The sequence below is a fragment of the Hemibagrus wyckioides genome, linkage group LG06 (genome assembly GCF_019097595.1).
Source record: "Hemibagrus wyckioides isolate EC202008001 linkage group LG06, SWU_Hwy_1.0, whole genome shotgun sequence".
Taxonomy (NCBI): Eukaryota; Metazoa; Chordata; class Actinopteri; order Siluriformes; family Bagridae; genus Hemibagrus; species Hemibagrus wyckioides.
In genome coordinates, this window is record NC_080715.1 from 38,749,725 (window position 1) to 38,767,272 (window position 17,548).

The 17,548-nt window shown below is 44.4% G+C and overlaps 1 protein-coding gene across 4 annotated transcripts; it reads right to left on the reverse strand.

Annotated features, from left to right (window-relative positions):
- Nucleotides 1-269: 269 nt before the first annotated feature.
- On the reverse strand, nucleotides 270-17,316 carry map3k7 (mitogen-activated protein kinase kinase kinase 7). Of its 4 annotated transcripts, none has more exons than XM_058392192.1 (17): nucleotides 16,539-17,316; nucleotides 15,273-15,383; nucleotides 14,310-14,375; nucleotides 14,085-14,130; nucleotides 12,484-12,622; nucleotides 11,816-11,940; nucleotides 10,375-10,503; nucleotides 9,478-9,608; nucleotides 9,257-9,338; nucleotides 8,061-8,173; nucleotides 7,823-7,976; nucleotides 6,906-6,986; nucleotides 4,226-4,293; nucleotides 3,773-3,866; nucleotides 2,798-2,859; nucleotides 1,740-1,855; nucleotides 270-768 (listed from the first exon to the last, which is right to left on the reverse strand). In XM_058392192.1, exons 1-17 carry the CDS (start codon nucleotides 16,623-16,625, stop codon nucleotides 588-590), a joined length of 1,785 nt encoding a protein of 594 aa, XP_058248175.1. In that variant the 5' UTR covers nucleotides 16,626-17,316; the 3' UTR covers nucleotides 270-587. The 4 variants fall into 4 exon arrangements, with proteins under 4 accessions (XP_058248175.1, XP_058248174.1, XP_058248178.1 ...); XM_058392191.1 differs by having other exon boundaries at nucleotides 14,301-14,375; XM_058392195.1 differs by lacking the exon at nucleotides 6,906-6,986 and having other exon boundaries at nucleotides 16,539-17,315.
- Nucleotides 17,317-17,548: the final 232 nt, after the last annotated feature.

The following is a 17,548-nucleotide window of genomic DNA, read 5'->3' on the forward strand; positions in this document are numbered from 1 at the left end:
AACACAATAAAATCCGTGTAACTTAAAACTGCTGTGTGTTCACATTCTCAAGGCCGGCGAAAAGGGGGGCGTCGCCTGATCCTCCAGGGGAACCCGTGGGGATTGGTTGAGGAAGGAACCCCCCCCCAATAAAGTTCGAACCCGTGGGCTTTACACAGTCGTGGTCCTTCCTTAAGGCCTTGATTCTGCACGCTTCACTATTAAAAACAAGACGACTTTGGCTCATTAGGACCAACAGGGGCGTTAGTGTGTATACAAGCGCACTGCTCTTTTGTTTTTTTTTTTTTTTTATCTATTTTTCAATAAAAGAGAACTTTTAGCTGGCATTTCCAATGCTCTAGATCCTGTGGTGGAGGCAACATGCTCGTGCACGGTCACAGTCTTAGCCACGTCAGGCCATGGTGTCCAGATACAGGCTGCTACAAGAGGAGATCAGGATTAACTGGGGCTTTAAAAAAACAAAACAAAACAAAACAAAACAAAAACAACCCAAAAGGAAAACGTGGTGCAAGTGAGCCAGTCTGTGTGTGTGTGTGTGTGTGTGTGTGTGGGGCATTCGTTTTTGTTTTCTCGGGGAGAAAAGGGCATCATGACGTGCCCTGTCTTTTCTGTTGCTGTGCACGGATGAGCTCCAGCTGCTTCTTGCACTGCTGGAAATACGTGGACAAGCTCTTGTTCTCTTCTAGAAGCTTCTTGTGCTCCTGCACCAGGCGAGACGTGTTCTGCTGGTCTTTCTCGTCCTGATCGAGCTCGGCTATCAGCTCATTCCTACAGGGAGGAAGGGAGGGAGAGAGAGAGAGAGAGAGTCAGAGAGAGACAGAGAGAGAGATTTGAGTGGTTTAGTCAGGGAACAGAGAAAGGTACTCTCTCATCATTATACACTGCTGCATCATTTGGAAGAAACAGAGACACTTTCCAAGCCTGACATTAACGAAAACTCGCAAAACATGTGCGACTGCAGTTCAGTGAGCAGAGCGTGTGAAAACGCGCCCACACACACACGCGCTCACACACACACGCGCTCACACACACACGCGCTCACACACACACGCGCTCACACACACACGCGCTCACACACACACGCGCTCACACACACACGCGCTCACACACACACGCGCTCACACACACACGCTCACACACACACACGCTCACACACACACGCTCACACACACACGCTCACACACACACGCTCACACACACACGCTCACACACACACGCTCACACACACACACACGCTCACACACACACACGCTCACACACACACACACGCTCACACACACACACACGCTCACACACACACACACGCTCACACACACACACACGCTCACACACACACACACGCTCACACACACACACGCTCACACACACACACGCTCACGCAGCGGATTCCAAATTCAAATCATTCTCTATAAATACAGCCTGAGCCAGTTCGTCTTAGCTGTGCCAGCTGCTGCACTCGTGCCTGCTTAAAGACTTGTGGAGGAGGTCTGTTTGTGCAAGTGTGTGTGTATATATATATATTCTATCCAGTCCTGACTCCTAACATTAGCGAAGCCTTTGTTCTCATGCCTCTGAGCTTAAATGTGGTCCACGAGGCTTTACTCTTTTTCTCCTAGTCGCTGATTTCCAATCAAAATGCGAATGACACGAAGATGTGCTAAGAAAGCTGCCTTCATGATCCATATCAACTACAACCCTAGCATGTGTGTGTGTGTGTGATGCCATTATTCAGAACTCACTTCCTTTGGATGAGCAGAGCGATCTCCGTCTGCACTTTCAGGTACTCCTGCGCCATCTTACAGTGCTGCTCGAACACCGCCATCGACTCCTTGGAGTTCGGACATGGAGCGAGTGGCTGCAAAATAAACATAAAAAACAACACACACACGGGCCAATTAATCGGCTTCACAGCTTAAATCTCTTTGGGGTGCAATGCAAGACGTATATATATATATATGTATATTTATATTTTGCGGTGTGTGTGCAAAAAACTCCGCCGCAGATTAGTGCAGCATTTGCCACTACGTATTCATGAGAACATTTCACAGTGTAAATAGCATCGTTTTGGAGAGACGAGCTAAAGCTAACGAGCTGTAATCCAGACTTGATTGAATTCGAAGCCTTCTTTTTCCATGCTACTGCCGAGGCGAGGCGAGGAGGAGGAGGAGGAGGCGACTGATTGTGAGCGCCGGAAAAGTGGCACTGTTTAATTTAAAGGAAAATGAGAAGTTTTTCCAGTCTTGCTCCGCTTAATGGTTTTTTTCCCCCGTCTAAATGAGCTCATGTATGTCTTGTGTATAATTAGCTGATGACTTGAATCTAGTGTGTTAAGACGAAAGCATTAAACAGTGCAGTGTTGATGTAGTAAAGTGACAACACTATGTGATTACAGTACTTGACTACTCGAGCGTTTTATATGTTCATTAGCCTCACACACAACCCGGGTTTGATGCTTTAGCACGGAAATAAAGCAGAGAGCTACCCAACAAGCCTGTCTATATTGAAGAGAGAAATAAGACGAGATTGCTATGGTAGGATCGGTTTGGGGAGACGGAAGCAGAACAGACAGCTGCCAAGAGGTAAACGCAGTTATTTTTATACTCTTCAGCACCAGGAATCAATATTAGGGATCCACACTGACGATGATTTTTGTTTAGGTTTCAGAAGGAGAGACACAGTAAGACGTTGCTTGTGTCTAAACATGCTGCAGCTCTTCCTCTATATAGTTCCCAGAGCAGGTTTTGCGGTCTGCTTTGCATGGATGATCTAATTTGATTCATGAGGGACGAGTGTGTACCTGTAACTGGTGATCCAGTGTCAGATAAGCCATGGGGATGGAGTTATCAGAGCCGTTAGTGTCTACCAAACAGAGAAAAAGACAAATATATTCAGTTATAAACCGCTCATTCTCATTCATTATGGTTAACTCTGATTAAAGTCTATATATAATATCTACACTGATCAGGCATAACATTATGACCACTGAGAGGTGCCGTGAATAAGACTGATGATCCTCATCATGGCACCTGTTAGTGGGTGGGATATATTGGGCAGCAGGTGAACATTTTGTCCTCAAAGTTGATGTGTTAGAAGCAGGAAAAATGGACAAGCGTAAGGATTTGAGCGGGTTTGACCAAATTGTGATGGCTAGACCACTGGATCAGAACATCTCCAAAACTGCAGCTCTTGTGGGGTGTTCCCGGTCTGCAGTGGTCAGTATCTATCAAAAGTGGTCCAAAGAAGGAACAGTGGTGAACCGGAGACAGGGTCATGGGGGGGTCAAGGCTCATTGATGCACGTGGGGAGCGAAGACTGGCCCGTGTGATCCGATCCAACAGACGAGCTACTGTTGCTCAAACTGCTGAAGAAGTTAATGCTAGTTCTGATAGAAAGGGGTCAGAATACACAGTGCAGGACGGGTCAGGGCTGTTTTGGCAGCAACACAATATTAGGCAGGTGGTCATAATGTTATGCCTGAATATTAAACGTGTTTGTGGTTAATCTGTCATCGTTTGCTGCGAGTCACCCCGCATATCCACAGGCGGTCTGTAAATAAACCCGGCTCACCATCGTTAATTAGAGAGAGTGAAAGAGAGACTAGAGTGATGATGGGGCTTACGTAATGTCTGCAACCCTGCTAGAGCTGCTGTGCTGAAAGATCACTAATCACTCACATATTCACACACAAATACCAAAACCTCTAGATATCCTAATATTCAGTGTGTTCCTGTACAGACAGAGGAGTGTGTGTGTGTGTCAGGTGTGTAGGTACCTGTAGGGTCATCGGGAGAGAAGTTGTAGCATCTGTTCTTGTCGGGTGTGATCCTTATGCTGGGACTAGACGACCTGCTGCTGTTCCGGCTGTCCTGAAAATCGTCAGATAACCAAAATGATTACAGAGCGTTCATCAGGATGACTTTTTAATGATTTATTGCAGACTCTTATCCAGGCATGTTCTGTATTAAACTTCGGATATGACAGGTTTAAACAGAAACGCACCGAATGCAACTAATCACAACTCTTCACGTCTGCATGTCTACACCTCAGGTACAAGGCACATATCGAACATCTAACCAATTTATCTTCTGCCTAGGGATCAATTCAAATGAACATTAAATACAGCTCTGTACGTGTTCATGGTGGAATAGAAACGAGGCGTCGCTATCATCTCCCCCTGTGTCATTTTATCGCCTTGTGAGAAGGAAGGAGGTGTTGAGGCTCTTACCTGTCCGGTCTCTCCTGGGAAGGAGCCGGGGATATCCTGTACTGACCTCCGCCTAAGGTCACAGGTGCCTAGAGAGAGTAAGAGAGCGACAGAATGGAGAACATCGAGTGAGTCTGGAGGCTACACGCTTGTCTGGGTTCTTGTCCCTGAGCAGGACTACGAGGAGTGTGTGTGTGTGTGTGACACAGGGACAGCTGCACAGAATTACCCCCTGCCTCCCAGCACGCTGGCATGTCATCAGCACAGGCTCATACGTGGCCCAAACGTGCCCCGATTCCACACCAGTAAAAACTCTCTCTTACACACACACACACCCCACCATGGACACCTTTGCTCACGTTGGTAAAGCAGCTTCTGTCATGAAACAGCATCAGTGGACTGTCTTCTGGTAGATCAGAAGAGGAACAGACAAGAGCTGTATTACCAAAGCGTCCTACCAAAAATAGTCAAAGGAGAAGTAGGTAGCCCACACACACACACACACACACACACACACACACACACACACACACACGGCCCTTCTCTTAACTGGAGAGTCAGCATCCTACAATCTGTGTTTAATGAGTCAAACAGTGAAAATACTGCATGAGTAATTCGTAAACTCTCATTAATGAAATTATTAAAGGCTAGAAAAATTTAATTTCGGTTCCTTTTACCTAAGATTCAGTAACTGACAAAGACACAGCTGGAATAGAAGAACACAGCTGGAATAGAAGAAGAACACAGCTGTATAGGGGACACATTCTACTGGAAAGGTCAGAAGGAAGGAAGTAAATATATATATATGTATATACACACACACATACATGAGAAATAAAATAAAAGATCAATAAATATTGGATGAAAAAATGGGGACAAAAGAAAGAAAGAGACAAAAAGAAAGACATGCAGACAGAAAGACACAGAAAGAAAGAAAGACATGCAGACAGAAAGAAAGAAAGAAAGAAAGAAAGAAAGAAAGAAAGAAAGAAAGAAAGAACAAGGAAAATAAGGAGAAAGAAAGAAAAAACAAACAAGGAAAATAAGGAGAAAGAAAGAAGGAAAGAGACAGAAAGAAAGAAAAAGAACAAGGAAATTGAGGAGAAAGAAGGTAAGAAAGAAGGAAAGAAAGAAAGAGCAAGGAAACTGAGGAGAAAGAAAGGAAGAAAGAAGGAAATAAAGACAGACAGGCAGTGAGACAGACAGACAAAGACATACAGACAGAAAGACAAAGAAAGAAAGAAAGAAAGAAAGAAAGAAAGAAAGAAAGAAAGAAAGAAAGAAAGAAAGACAGACAGACAGGCAGTCAGGCAGAAAGAAAGAGAGAGAGAGATAGACAGACAGACAGAAATAAAGAGAGATAGAGAGACAGAGAGACAGACAGACAGAAAAACAAATAGACAGACAGACAGCCAGAAAGAAATTAACCAAGCAAAAGAAGAAGAGTAATAAAGGAGTGTGCAGTAGTGCTGTATTCTCAGTGTGGAAGTGTGTGTGTGGGATTTCAGACTGCAGGACAGTGGGTTTGTTGTGCTTGTGGGTAAAAATGACTGAACTGAACACTGGACACATTCCCACCTTCACAGTAAAGAGTGGATGAAGCACAGAGATGACCGCAAGAACAGGAAGGAAACACTAGAATCTTCACTACACCTCAGTAACAGTGGCCTTTCCCTTATTTCTCCCTATTCATCCTTCAGGGTCGTGATTTCTTTCACTTATTAACACGAGAGCAGATAATGACGAGTCTTCGGTGCGAGAGGAATGAATGTAACGTGCAGAGGTAATAAAGGTGAAGTGCTCTCTGTTCTCCTCTCTCCTCCATGCTTCTCTCAGACCTGGATCAAGTGCTGCTACTGAACAGATGACAGAAAAATGGGTGTGGAATCATGACGAAGGAACACTTACAACTCTGAAGAGTAAAACTGACTGTACGGCTTTGGGTGTGAATTAAGAACGTTAGCGCTATGCTAAAACCCATGTCTATATGAGCGTATATACGCGAATCAGACACACAAAAGACCAAGCAGCAGCAGAGGAGTCTGATTACTGATCAGATTCTTCATGACTACATGCTTCAGCGTACGTGATTCTGAGGCGACGTTCTCACGTGAGCATATGTGACGCTGTATAGACACTAATCGAGCTCAAAATGGAAGGAATGAACCTGTTGGACACGCCTTGTAAGGTCGTTTGGAATGACCGATCATACGGCTCTCGTTGAACGTCGTATCCGCACGAAGTACGCTGAAGCCAACAGCATATTGTAATAAAAGCCACTTCCTTTAAAGCGCTCCTTGTGAATGGATGATCATCACGAACAAAGGGGAAAAAGGAAATCAGCATATAAAACTGTCTGTCAGCAACAAACTCAAACATGAAGCAATAAAAAGTGAGCAATCACATCCATTACAGCCAAATAGAGGGGGGAAAAAAGGACAAAGAGATCAGACAGAGAACCTGTAGGTGCTACTCCAGGACTTAATCCAACACAGCAGGCTTTTTAATGATTTATTCTGATAATCATCAGCAAATTGGCTGTTGACTTCTTGGTGAATAAAGAATACGCCTGTGTGGATTTTTTACGTCCTGGAGCGTCAGCCTCGGTTCTCCAGACATCCACACTGCTCTGATCGAGTCAGAACTCCAAGCCCAGGGGGGGACAGGATGACAGGAAACAGCAAGGCACGGCTCCGAGTACCTGTGACGACGATCTCTGGAATGTCCAGAATGGTGCCGTGTGACGCTGTTTTGCGGTGGCCTCGTTTATACTGCGGCCTCGCTGCAAAAACACATACATATAGAGCAGCGTACACAGACATGCAGACTGAACTCACACACCTACATTAGCAAGCCGATGTACGAGACACGTTAGTCAGACGAGGCGCATACGTCCGGGAGCAGACGGGACACATGCAGACATGCGACAAAGGCAGCCATGCGGCGTGGGAGCCGTGCAGGAGGAGGGCGATGGAGAGTCTGTGCTCCGTCATAGCTGCTGTGTGCTTGTGTGAACCTTTGCCGACAGTGCTGGTGCTGTAACATTCTTAAAGAAATTTCAACCTAGCAGCTAACCCTTTCGCGGACAGCTGCTGAAATCCATCAATAAATATTTATTATTCATTTACAGGAAGCTTGAAGACCACTGCAGAGGATTTGGAGCCTGTCCTGGGAACATTCGGTGCCTGGTACACACTTGGGTGGGATTTAGAGCTAAACAAACTACCGGAGAACCCTGAGGAACCCGAGTGCTAGGATGCACATGACCAGACATGCACTGATTGATGGAATTCAACAACTGCTCTCAGGAAACAGAAGCAGGTGAACAGAGTACTGTCTCAAGGACTAGTTGTCATTAGTGCATCATAATAAATGAGCTACAGGTTAGAAATGAAGGTTAGAAACCAAAACAAACAAACAAATAAATAAATAAATGTGACGCTTAAAAATCTCTAGCGGTTGTCTTTCAGAAATGCTAATAAATGAAACTGTGAGTTAATAGTCAGAAATCGGATTTCTTTCCTAAGATTCTGAAAATTCTGTTTGCTAGAAAGGAAATATTAAACCAGTGATTTCTTGTAAAAGGTGTGTATAACTGTATGTGTGTGTGTGTGTTACCTGAAGAGAAGGGCATCTTGTCATCTTGTCTGAGCTCTGAGAGGTCGGCGCTCATTCGTTTGCTGTCGGATGAAGGCAGGCAGTGTGTTCTTCCTGACAGACTCTCAACGCTGCCCCCTCTTGACAGAGGAAGCCCAGGCCTCAGTGGATCAGCCTACACGAGCACACACACACACTTTATACATCGACATGAACTTGTTGGAATGAGACAATTGTTTATAATCCCTTAAAGTCCTGCCTTTGGTTTGAAAGGTGCAAATTTCTCGATGGTCTTGATGGTGTCGTTGGTGCCGGCCGGCGTGCCGTGATCCATGCTGCCGTCGTTCTTGTTGCTCATGCTGGGGTACGAGCCTGAGGCACAAAACAGGTACATGGGTATGAACAAACACTGACATTTCAAACCTCAGCTTTACTGTGCTCTGTTTTTCTGCTTATTATTATTATATGCATTATTAAATAGATACGAATTATAGTATGTGAACTGTTATATACACTGATCAGGCATAACATTATGACCAGTGCCAGGTGACGTGAATATCACTGATGATCTCCTCATCATGGCACCTGTTAGTGGGTGGGATATATTAGGCAGCAAGTGAACATTTTGTCCTAAAAGTTGATGTGTTAGAAGCAGGAAAAATGGGCAAGCGTAAGGATTTGAGCGAGTTTGATGAAGGGCCAGATTGTGATGGCTAGACCACTGGATCAGGGCATCTCCAAAACTGCAGCTCTTGTGGGGTGTTCCCGGTCTGCAGTGGTCAGTAACTATCAACAGTATCCTTTAAATCCTCATGGAGGCCCCACTTCACAACTTACAGGACTTAAAGGATCTGCTGCTAACATCTGGGTGCCAGATACCACAGCACACCTTCAGGGATCTAGTGGAGTCCATGCTTCGACGGGGCAGGGCAGCAAAACGGCGACCAACACAATATTAGGTAAGTGGTCATAATGTTATGCCTGAATAAATAACTAACCATCTTAAATGCTTTACAAGCATACAAGCTTCTTTTTTTTTTTTAAAGGATACGCATGTATTGTACCTTAATGGAGTCCCGGTTGCAGAAGCAATGTAAATGATCAAGACAAATCTGGACAGATATTGAAAACTTTGAGACAAACTAACACAGCTAATGCAACATGTCCTGCTGCTCCTCGGCGTGATGATTATCTGGCAGCACCTACAGAGTAATGATATCACGGAGAGTTGTTTCTATGCCTTGATGTAATTTTCCGCTGATGTGTATTAGCGGTGGGAATCTCTAAAAGGATCTCGACATCCAATTTGAGTTTAATTCTAGGTGGCGTGATCGTGATTGTAAGGCGACTCCCTGTGCATTGCAAAGTTTGGTTCGATCTTCACAGGTTATCCCTCGTCAGTATGAAAGCTTGTTTCTTTTAAAACTTGTCTTTGCCCGTTGGAATTATCTGTACCTGTGCTGGTGGCAGAATTACTCTGGCCTTCATCTGAATATTGATATGGGTACTGCAGAGGCTCTTCTGATCCAGGGAAATACTGCAGAGAGAGAGAGAGAGAGAGAGGAGATGAATAGACAGATGGAGTAGGTGTGAAGTGAGTAAGTACATGAGAACAGACACACGACAGCATCTCAAGCAGCTTCTTGACATGACGAGAGCTGTGTGCTTCCACGTACCTTCATCAGGTGGGTCATGATTTTGACTATCTCCTCCATCGAAGGCCGCTGTGAGGGATCTTTGGACCAACAGCGTGTCATCAGAATCTCTATGGGCTTGGGCAGATTCTTAATGAGAGGAGGACGAGTTCCTGAGAACGACAATCAATAAAAGATTAAATACATTACAGTTAACATGTCTTGTCACAAACTACCGGAAATTCATTCACAGACTGGATATTTGCATTAAAAATAACCTATACATACACTGAGTTGCCATTATATTAGGAACACTAGAAATATAAATGCACTATTTTATCAGCTTTAAAACAAATTTAATAAATAAATAAATCATCAATGGGAATAATTTGTTATTATTGTGGGAATAATTTAATCTCGCTGAATACTAAATTAAACTAAACTCGCTAAATACGAGATTAAAAGTGCATTGTACTAGTATCTATGCAAGTACTCTAGCACCCATCACTATCACCTGTATAGTAGGTGTACCTTATAAAATGGCAACTCAGTGCATCTCTATAGCTGTATACTGAATCACATCCTTATGCACTGTCTTACACCACTGTGTAGTATATATAATGCGAGTCAGACTAAATATTTCAAGAGCACTCAATGACACCCGAACAAAAAAACAAAGTGTGGAATGTTGGACGCTTCCTGCACTCGACACTCGCAGCTTTGCCTACATCGAGGAAGGGGGGCGGAGCTAAACAACAGCTGAACAATAACTTTTCAAGATCTGATGGTGTCTGGTGGACAAAATATATTTTATTTTATCCTGAGTTATGTGCTCTTGCCGTCATTCGCTGTCTACATTTCAAACACTAGACCCTAGAGTGCGTAGTGTAAGTGTGTAGTAGGTCATTTGGGACGCAGGTTTAGTGTTTAGGGACTCACCACGATGCACCGCCCACATGATCCGGAAGGCTGGTCCTCCGATCTCATCGAAAGGCTTCCTGCGTGTGATCACCTCCCATAGAATGATGCCCCAGCTGAACACGTCGCACTTCTCGCTGTAGTTACTGCCTAGAAAGTGCACACACACACACACACACACACACACACAGAGTGAGCACACACACACACACAGGACCAAGGCACCAGGCTGACCGAGTGGACGCGGCGCCTGAAGCCAAGCCAGGATTATGTGACAAATTGACAAATGAATCCTCATTTCACTGAGTCCACTTGAGATAATCCCCAGCACCTTAATGCTGAATCTGCCCCCTTCTTCTGAACAGGAGGCAATTTCCTCTCGCGGTACCTCAGAGAGGCTTAATTACCCCTCTTATTATGCTTCAATTACATCGCTCATCGCGCATGTTTTTTTTTTTTTTTTTTTTGCACCGTCTCACTGAGGTCTTCTGCTAATTCGTTTATCAGTAAAGCAAATGAGCGGTGTTAGCTTCGCTCCTCTAATGAGCACGGCTCTAATAGCATGGGAGGGCTGTTCCTATATTAACAAACAAGATAACGACCTGCTCGCAGCCCAGCGCTCTTTCCTATCCCAAGCTGAAATCAAGCGCATCAGCTCATTGCGAATGCCGGCGGTAACGAACGTGTCCGGTAATCTTCAAGACCACAATCCTCCTAATTGCACTTCGGGCAAATGTTCTTCATTATATGTGTAATAACGTCTTAAGTATTTTGCAGTCCGTGAAGGGTAAGAGGACAAAATAAATAAATAAACACACACAACACACATGAGTAAAGTCATATTAAAGGCACTATATGTAACTTATTAGAGTTTAGAGCGGCTGTTGTCCTTCCAAGGGATAAATGAGGAATAAAACAGCTTGAGGCATGCTGGTCTAGGATATAAATCAACAACAGAGCAGAGGCTCTGATTGTTATTATTATTATTTTTATATAACAGTCCCAAAGTGTTCAGAGCAATTAGCAATCGATTACTTTTTTCCCCCCTTTTCTTTTCCACATGGTCTTCATTTAAAGTCAATTATATATACACATCATTTAAGTCTGTGGAACATCCAGAGGAGCGTTTTCATCTTGAAGGAGTCTCATAAGGACCGGATCAGAACCAGTGCTCGGTGCTGAACGTTTCACTCTGGTGCCTTTTTAAAGAACTGAAATGCTACAACTTTAACAGATGGCACATTTTTCTACAAACTGCTTGTCGTTCCTTGGACGCGGCTCATTTAAACCTCGTGACTTAAATGAAGCATGACTGAATAGAGGCTTGCACGATGCTGATGCTTTTGATTAGAGAGATGCTAATTTCAGCGTGTTAAGTGTTATGATCTTTGTGCTGTGGTGCTTGAGGGCAGTGTGTGTGTGTGTGTGATAAGCTGGACGTGCGATTTCCCTTTCTACTCACCTTCGAACACCTCGGGAGCCATCCAGGCCGCGCTGCCTTTGTTGTTGGTCATGTGCGTCTGGATGTCACACGCCGTCCCGAAGTCACAGATCTTGAGGACGGTTCCTCCGGCGATCAGCAGCAGACTGTGAGAAAAGCACAGACGAACCAGACAAACATGAGGGAACGCAGAACTAATAAGACGTTTTAAAGCACCAGAGAAGCCACAATGTAGCACAAACACTGTTCAAAGTAATGATACGGTAATGGCCTAGATACAGCTAAACCCATCCTGAACCCCTAAACAAAAATGCAGTTTATTTCCTCATAAATAATGAAGCCAAATTAAACAAGCTGTGAGCTTTTCAGTATGCAGAGAGAGGTAGGAAGAGAAGCAGCTGCACGCTCACTTTGTTTCCACAGAATTTTCTCAATCACAGCTGAAAACGAGCAACGCACACAAACACGTAGCGCATGCTATACAAGTCCCAGTGTATGTTGTTACTATAGCAATGACAACGTGTTAGCAGGTGGAACATCCTCCGATTGAAATTCTGCAACGCTGCCGTATCCAAGGGGGTGATGGAGTGTCAGGTTTAATCCCTGTGAAGTTAAAATAGAGCACTGCCACAGGTAGAGGACAATCGAGGACACGGGGAATGAGACACGGAGGTGGTGCGAGTGCTTACTTGGGAGGCTTGAGGTCCCTGTGAATGAGCGCCTTTGGTTTCATGCCGTGGAGATACGAGACGCCCTGAGCGCACTGCATACACCAGCTCATGGCGTGGGACGCGGTGTAGTGGGGTAGCGGCTCGGCTCCGTGCAGCACTGTGGAAGAGGGAGGACAGAACCATGAGACATTTCAACAAAAACACTTCGGTCATCTCCAAATTATATAAATACACACTTATATTACCAAAAGTATTGGGACACTCCTCCAAATCATTGAATTCAGGAGTTGGGCTCGGCCCCTTAGTTCCAGTGAAAGGAACTCTTAATGCTTCAGCTTCATACCAAGACATTTTGGACAATTTCATGCTCCCAACTTTGTGGGAACAGTTTGGGGATGACCCCTTCCTGTTCCAACATGACTGCACACAGAGTTTTGTGTGGAGGAACTGACCTCAACCCGTTAGAACACCTTTGGGATGAATTAGAGCGGAGACTGCGAGCCAGGCCTTCTCGTCTAACATCAGTGATTGGTCAGTGACTCACAAATGGTCAAAAATTCCCAATAAACACACTCCTAAACCTTGTGGAAAGCCTTCCCAGAAGAGTTGAAGTTATAGCTGTAAATGGTGGAACAACTCCATATTACATTCATATGCATGTAAAGACAGATGTCCCAGTGTTGGCCTGACTCGCAGTCTCCGCTCTAATTCATCCCAAAGGTGTTCTATCAGGTTGAGGTCAGGACTCTGTGCAGTTCCTCCACACCAAACTCACTCATCCATGTCTTTATGGACCTTGCTTTGTGCACTGGTGTACAGTCATGGTGAAACAGGAAGGGGTCATCCCCAAACTGTTCCCACAAAGTTGGGAGCATGAAATTGTCCAGAATGTCTTGGTATGAAGCTGAAGCATTAAGAGTTCCTTTCACTGGAACTAAGGGGCCGAGCCCAACCATGAACTCAATGATTTGGAGGAGTGTCCCAATACTCTTGGCAACATAGTGTATAAAGTCTTGCATAAGCATCCCCCCCCCCCAAACTAAGCTTGCCTAAGACTGTGTATGGAAATGAAAAGGGATTGAATATTCATTATACTCTAGAAATCTGATAAAACTACACACAAATGAGTTAAAACCCATATTTGGGGGGAGGTGCATAAATATTCACTCCTGTGAAACTGCTAACCTAGCAGAGTTAAAAGAGCATGACTTTTTGTCAGCACCTCAGGTTATTGCTTCTTCTTCTTCCTTTCTTTTTTTTAACAACCTTTTAATTCAATCACAGTGCCTCGACGAGGGTTTTAATTCAGAGCACGGATCTGAAATTCATTTGGCGGCCCGTGGAAGAAGCTTTACTGAGCCGATCCTGGGCTGTGTGTCGTCTGTTTGTCTGAACAAATCGTCTCTATATTTTCCGGATTTCAGAAACGCTGATCCCAGATCAGGATGCTGAATCCCTACACCTGTTATGAGCCGCAACGCACACAAAGGAGTTCAGTACGATCGGACTGACGTGCAGGGAAATGATGCGGAAATCAGATTTTTTCAGCAGGGCTTATTGAGAGATTCACAAATTATTAATACACCCCTTTAAAAAAACGGCATTATTAAAACACTTACCATTGTACAGAGATCCCCCTTCTGCATATTCCATTACCAGACACACCTACAGAGAGAAAGAAGACCTGCACTAAACATCTAATGATCAATGAACAGGATTTAAATACTTACGATTAAGGCAATACGACTTAAACAAACAAATAGGAATACAAATAAACCACCCGTTGTTCACAATAAGCACACGAGTGAAAGGATCTCGAACCAAGCGAGACTTACAGGACTTACAGGACTTTGACAGGAGCCGTACAGCTTCACGATGTTGGGGTGATTCACGCGAGACAACTGGCGAAGCTGGAGAAAGGAAGAAAAGGCAGAATGAAAAAAGGGGAAAGAAACTGTTCAGTAGATAGATCTCCCAGCTTGTGTTTTCCGGTGTCTTTGGAAATGAATTAACTAAACTTTAAAGAAAGAGAGAGCGAGCGAGAGAGATAATATCATTTCGATGCATAATTTATGTGTCACGAATTCTTCAGAAGGTGGAAACACTGGCTCATTTTTTCTTCTGAATAAATGTGTAACTCCCTGGTGAGGGAAGCAGACACTGTTACTGAGTCTGTTAATAAAAAAAGGTAGAAACTCAAAGTTTCTTTAAACCTTCCTACATTACCCACAATACTGTCTGGCAGCCTGCTGTGGAAATTAGTCCTCGTTTCATCTCTGGTTATAAAGAGCGACGCGGCAGAGCTTTAGTCTTTTAGTCTGTCCAGCTCTTTGTCTCTACGTTTGACTCAAACGTCTTTCATGTTAATGTCGATAAGGGCAGTGGTGCTCACTCTGGGTTGTTGATCAGAAGGTCAGGGTTCAAGCCCCAGCATTGCCACTGTTGGGCAAGGTCCTTAACCCTCTCTGCTCCAGGGGCATTGTATCATATCTGCCCCTGCGCTCTGACCGCAACTGGGATATGCAAAGAAACAAATTCCTCTGTGTGGCTTCTTCTAGATCAACGCCATCGTGCTCATCATCTTGCAGATCGCTAACTAGCCGTAACTCTATAGCTGCAAAGCATTCTGGGACTCACAAACATCTACACTATTAATCTAAATTACACCAGAATCGCCGTAAACGTGTTTAATGTGTCTGACGGTAGAGTTTCCCTTTAAGGCCGTGATTCTGAAACAGGGATCTAAAGGATAAAACCAGGATTATGCGAAGCTGAAAGGAAGCTCCTTTAGTCTGATTAGCTCGTACCTCTACAGAAAACGCATTCCTTTCCGATTCACTCTCTATTGTCTTAATGGCCACGTCTTTGCCTTTCCATTTGGCCTTGCACACGACTCCAAAAGCTCCTCTGCCCACCACCTGTAAGAAAAAACAGAAAGACAACAAAGGATTTTTAGCTCATGTTAAACTTTACACATTGTATTAGTGCCATTGTGTAAAAACGGCATGTGATTTGCGTTGTTTCAGCACAGAAACTTGGTAACTGATATGTTTCTTTAGCAGGAAATAAATATGCATCAAGAAAGAAACCGTGTCTAACAAGCCGCACTGCAGAGCCAAAATTCCAGGGGGAGGAGTCAGATCTGTTCCAGCTCCTCCTACCTGGACAGAGTCTGACCAAGAGTCAGCTCAGTGCTTTTCAGTCAGATGGGATAAGTGCGCTTTTTATATTATACTATACAGTGTTTTGAGAGTTTGGGCTGTAGGAGGAGTCAGATCTCTTCTGGCTCCTCCTACCTGGGATGGAGTCTGGCCAAAAGTCAGCTCAGTGCTTTTCAGATTGGATAAGTTCTCTTGTTATATACAGTGTTTTGAGAGTTCGGGTTGTGGGAGGAGTCAGATCAGATCCGGCTCCTCCTATCTGGGGTGGAGTCTAACCAAAAGTCTGTGCTTTTCAGTCAGATCGAGTCCGGCTCCGCCCCTTTAACTTTTTGTTATTGTAGCGAGGGCGAATGCTTTTGATTTGAAGGCAAGATTAGATCTTATCTTTAACAGTTAAATCCATTCCCTCGCTCCCACCCATGTTACCCGAAGCTCCACCCATGTCACTGAAGCCCCACCCACTCTGACCTACATGGAAAAAAAAGTGACTTTTGGGTTTGCTTTCACTCTGTACATTAAAGACAGTTTAGAAATCCTTGGAAAGTTATGAGGATGTGGCACATCCCACGCATCTCCTGCTCCTGTAAACAATCCCAAAAACCCACTGTCTGAAGTAAGGGGGCGGGACTAAACCTTCTAGGACTCATCTGATTGGACGAAGGCGAGATTAGTACAGGTATGAGTCATCAAAGTACTGGAACTATGAAAAATAAATCCTCTTATCTAGAAATGGTGTCCAGAACACTAAGGAATGAGTACAAAACAATACAATATTTCATTTCAGAAACACTTGAAATGAAAAGAAGGGGATTTCCCCCTCATTGACCATTAGTGACCACACGGAATCTAGCTGGACAATATAAAGATGTCTCTTCTTTTTAACTCAAGTCATCTCTCTCACACATTTCTTACCTCTTCGACTTCAATGTCTGCATAATTAATCTCTTCGAAAGGATATCCAGGAGGCGTCTCGAGCATTTCTGCGGACGGGACAGACATCGCTAGCCTGCTAGCTAGCTAACACCAAACATTAAAAATTACGACGCGTGTGTAAATAAAAGCGATTTCCAAAACATTCAGCAGGTGGAAGAAAGGACGTCTGGCGTGTGAGAAGTCAGTGTGTGTCCTGTGTCTTGTACTGCCAGGCCGTGCATCACACACACACACACACACACATACACACACACTGAGGGATTTTTGCAGCAACTTCAGGAAAGTTAGCTAGCTAACAAGCTAGCATAGCAGTACCGGGCTGGCTAGTGCGCGAGCTCCTCTCTGGAAAGTGCGAAAGACGTGACAGGAGACCTTAACGATATTTATCCGAAATAAGTTGCTTGGAAGGGCAACCGGTGGACTTTTTAGTCTGCGCTGGAACCATAAATTAAAATAAACACGTATAAAGACAGCGTTATTGCGTGCTGTAGAGTTAGCTAGTTAGCTAGGCCGCTTAGCTTTGCTTTTAGCTGTACTGCGGATTGAACACAGGCTCGCCGACATTGGCGTTTTATTTTTTTCTTTCTTAAACCTGTGCCACACGTCCTTTCTTCCATCCCCTTCCACACGCCTCACGAACTTTAATTCATCTCCTCCATTGTTGTTTTTGTTTTCTGCTCCCCGCAGCATAAAGCGGCTTCTTGGAGCTCCAGGAAGTGTGCGGCTCTGTCTGCCTGTACAGCGCACACGGCTGTATCCCGAATCATTAGCGATTCCCTAAGTAGTGCACTAGAAAGGGTGCGGAAGCCTTTATTTCCGAGCGAGTGTAGTGTGCGCGCGGAGGGAGAAGGTGTGCGTTTGAGTTCTCCACTAGAACTTGCTCTAGTTCGTTAGCTTGATGATTTCTTCAGTGTATTAAAAACAGACCAAACAAACAAACAAACAAAAAGTTATTCATTAAAGATTTGCATTTAATTCGATAAATGAAC

Excerpts from the sequence above, each read along its gene's own strand:
- map3k7 (XM_058392191.1), bottom strand. The coding sequence starts at position 16,625 with ATGTCTGTCCCGTCCGCAGAAATGCTCGAGACGCCTCCTGGATATCCT. Across the intron at positions 14,131-14,300 it reads GTCAAAGTCCTGTAAGTCCT|GTGTGTCTGGTAATGGAATA; the intron begins GTAAGTCTCGCT and ends TTCTCTCTGTAG. Across the intron at positions 12,623-14,084 it reads AGGGGGATCTCTGTACAATG|TGCTGCACGGAGCCGAGCCG; the intron begins GTAAGTGTTTTA and ends CCTCTTCCACAG.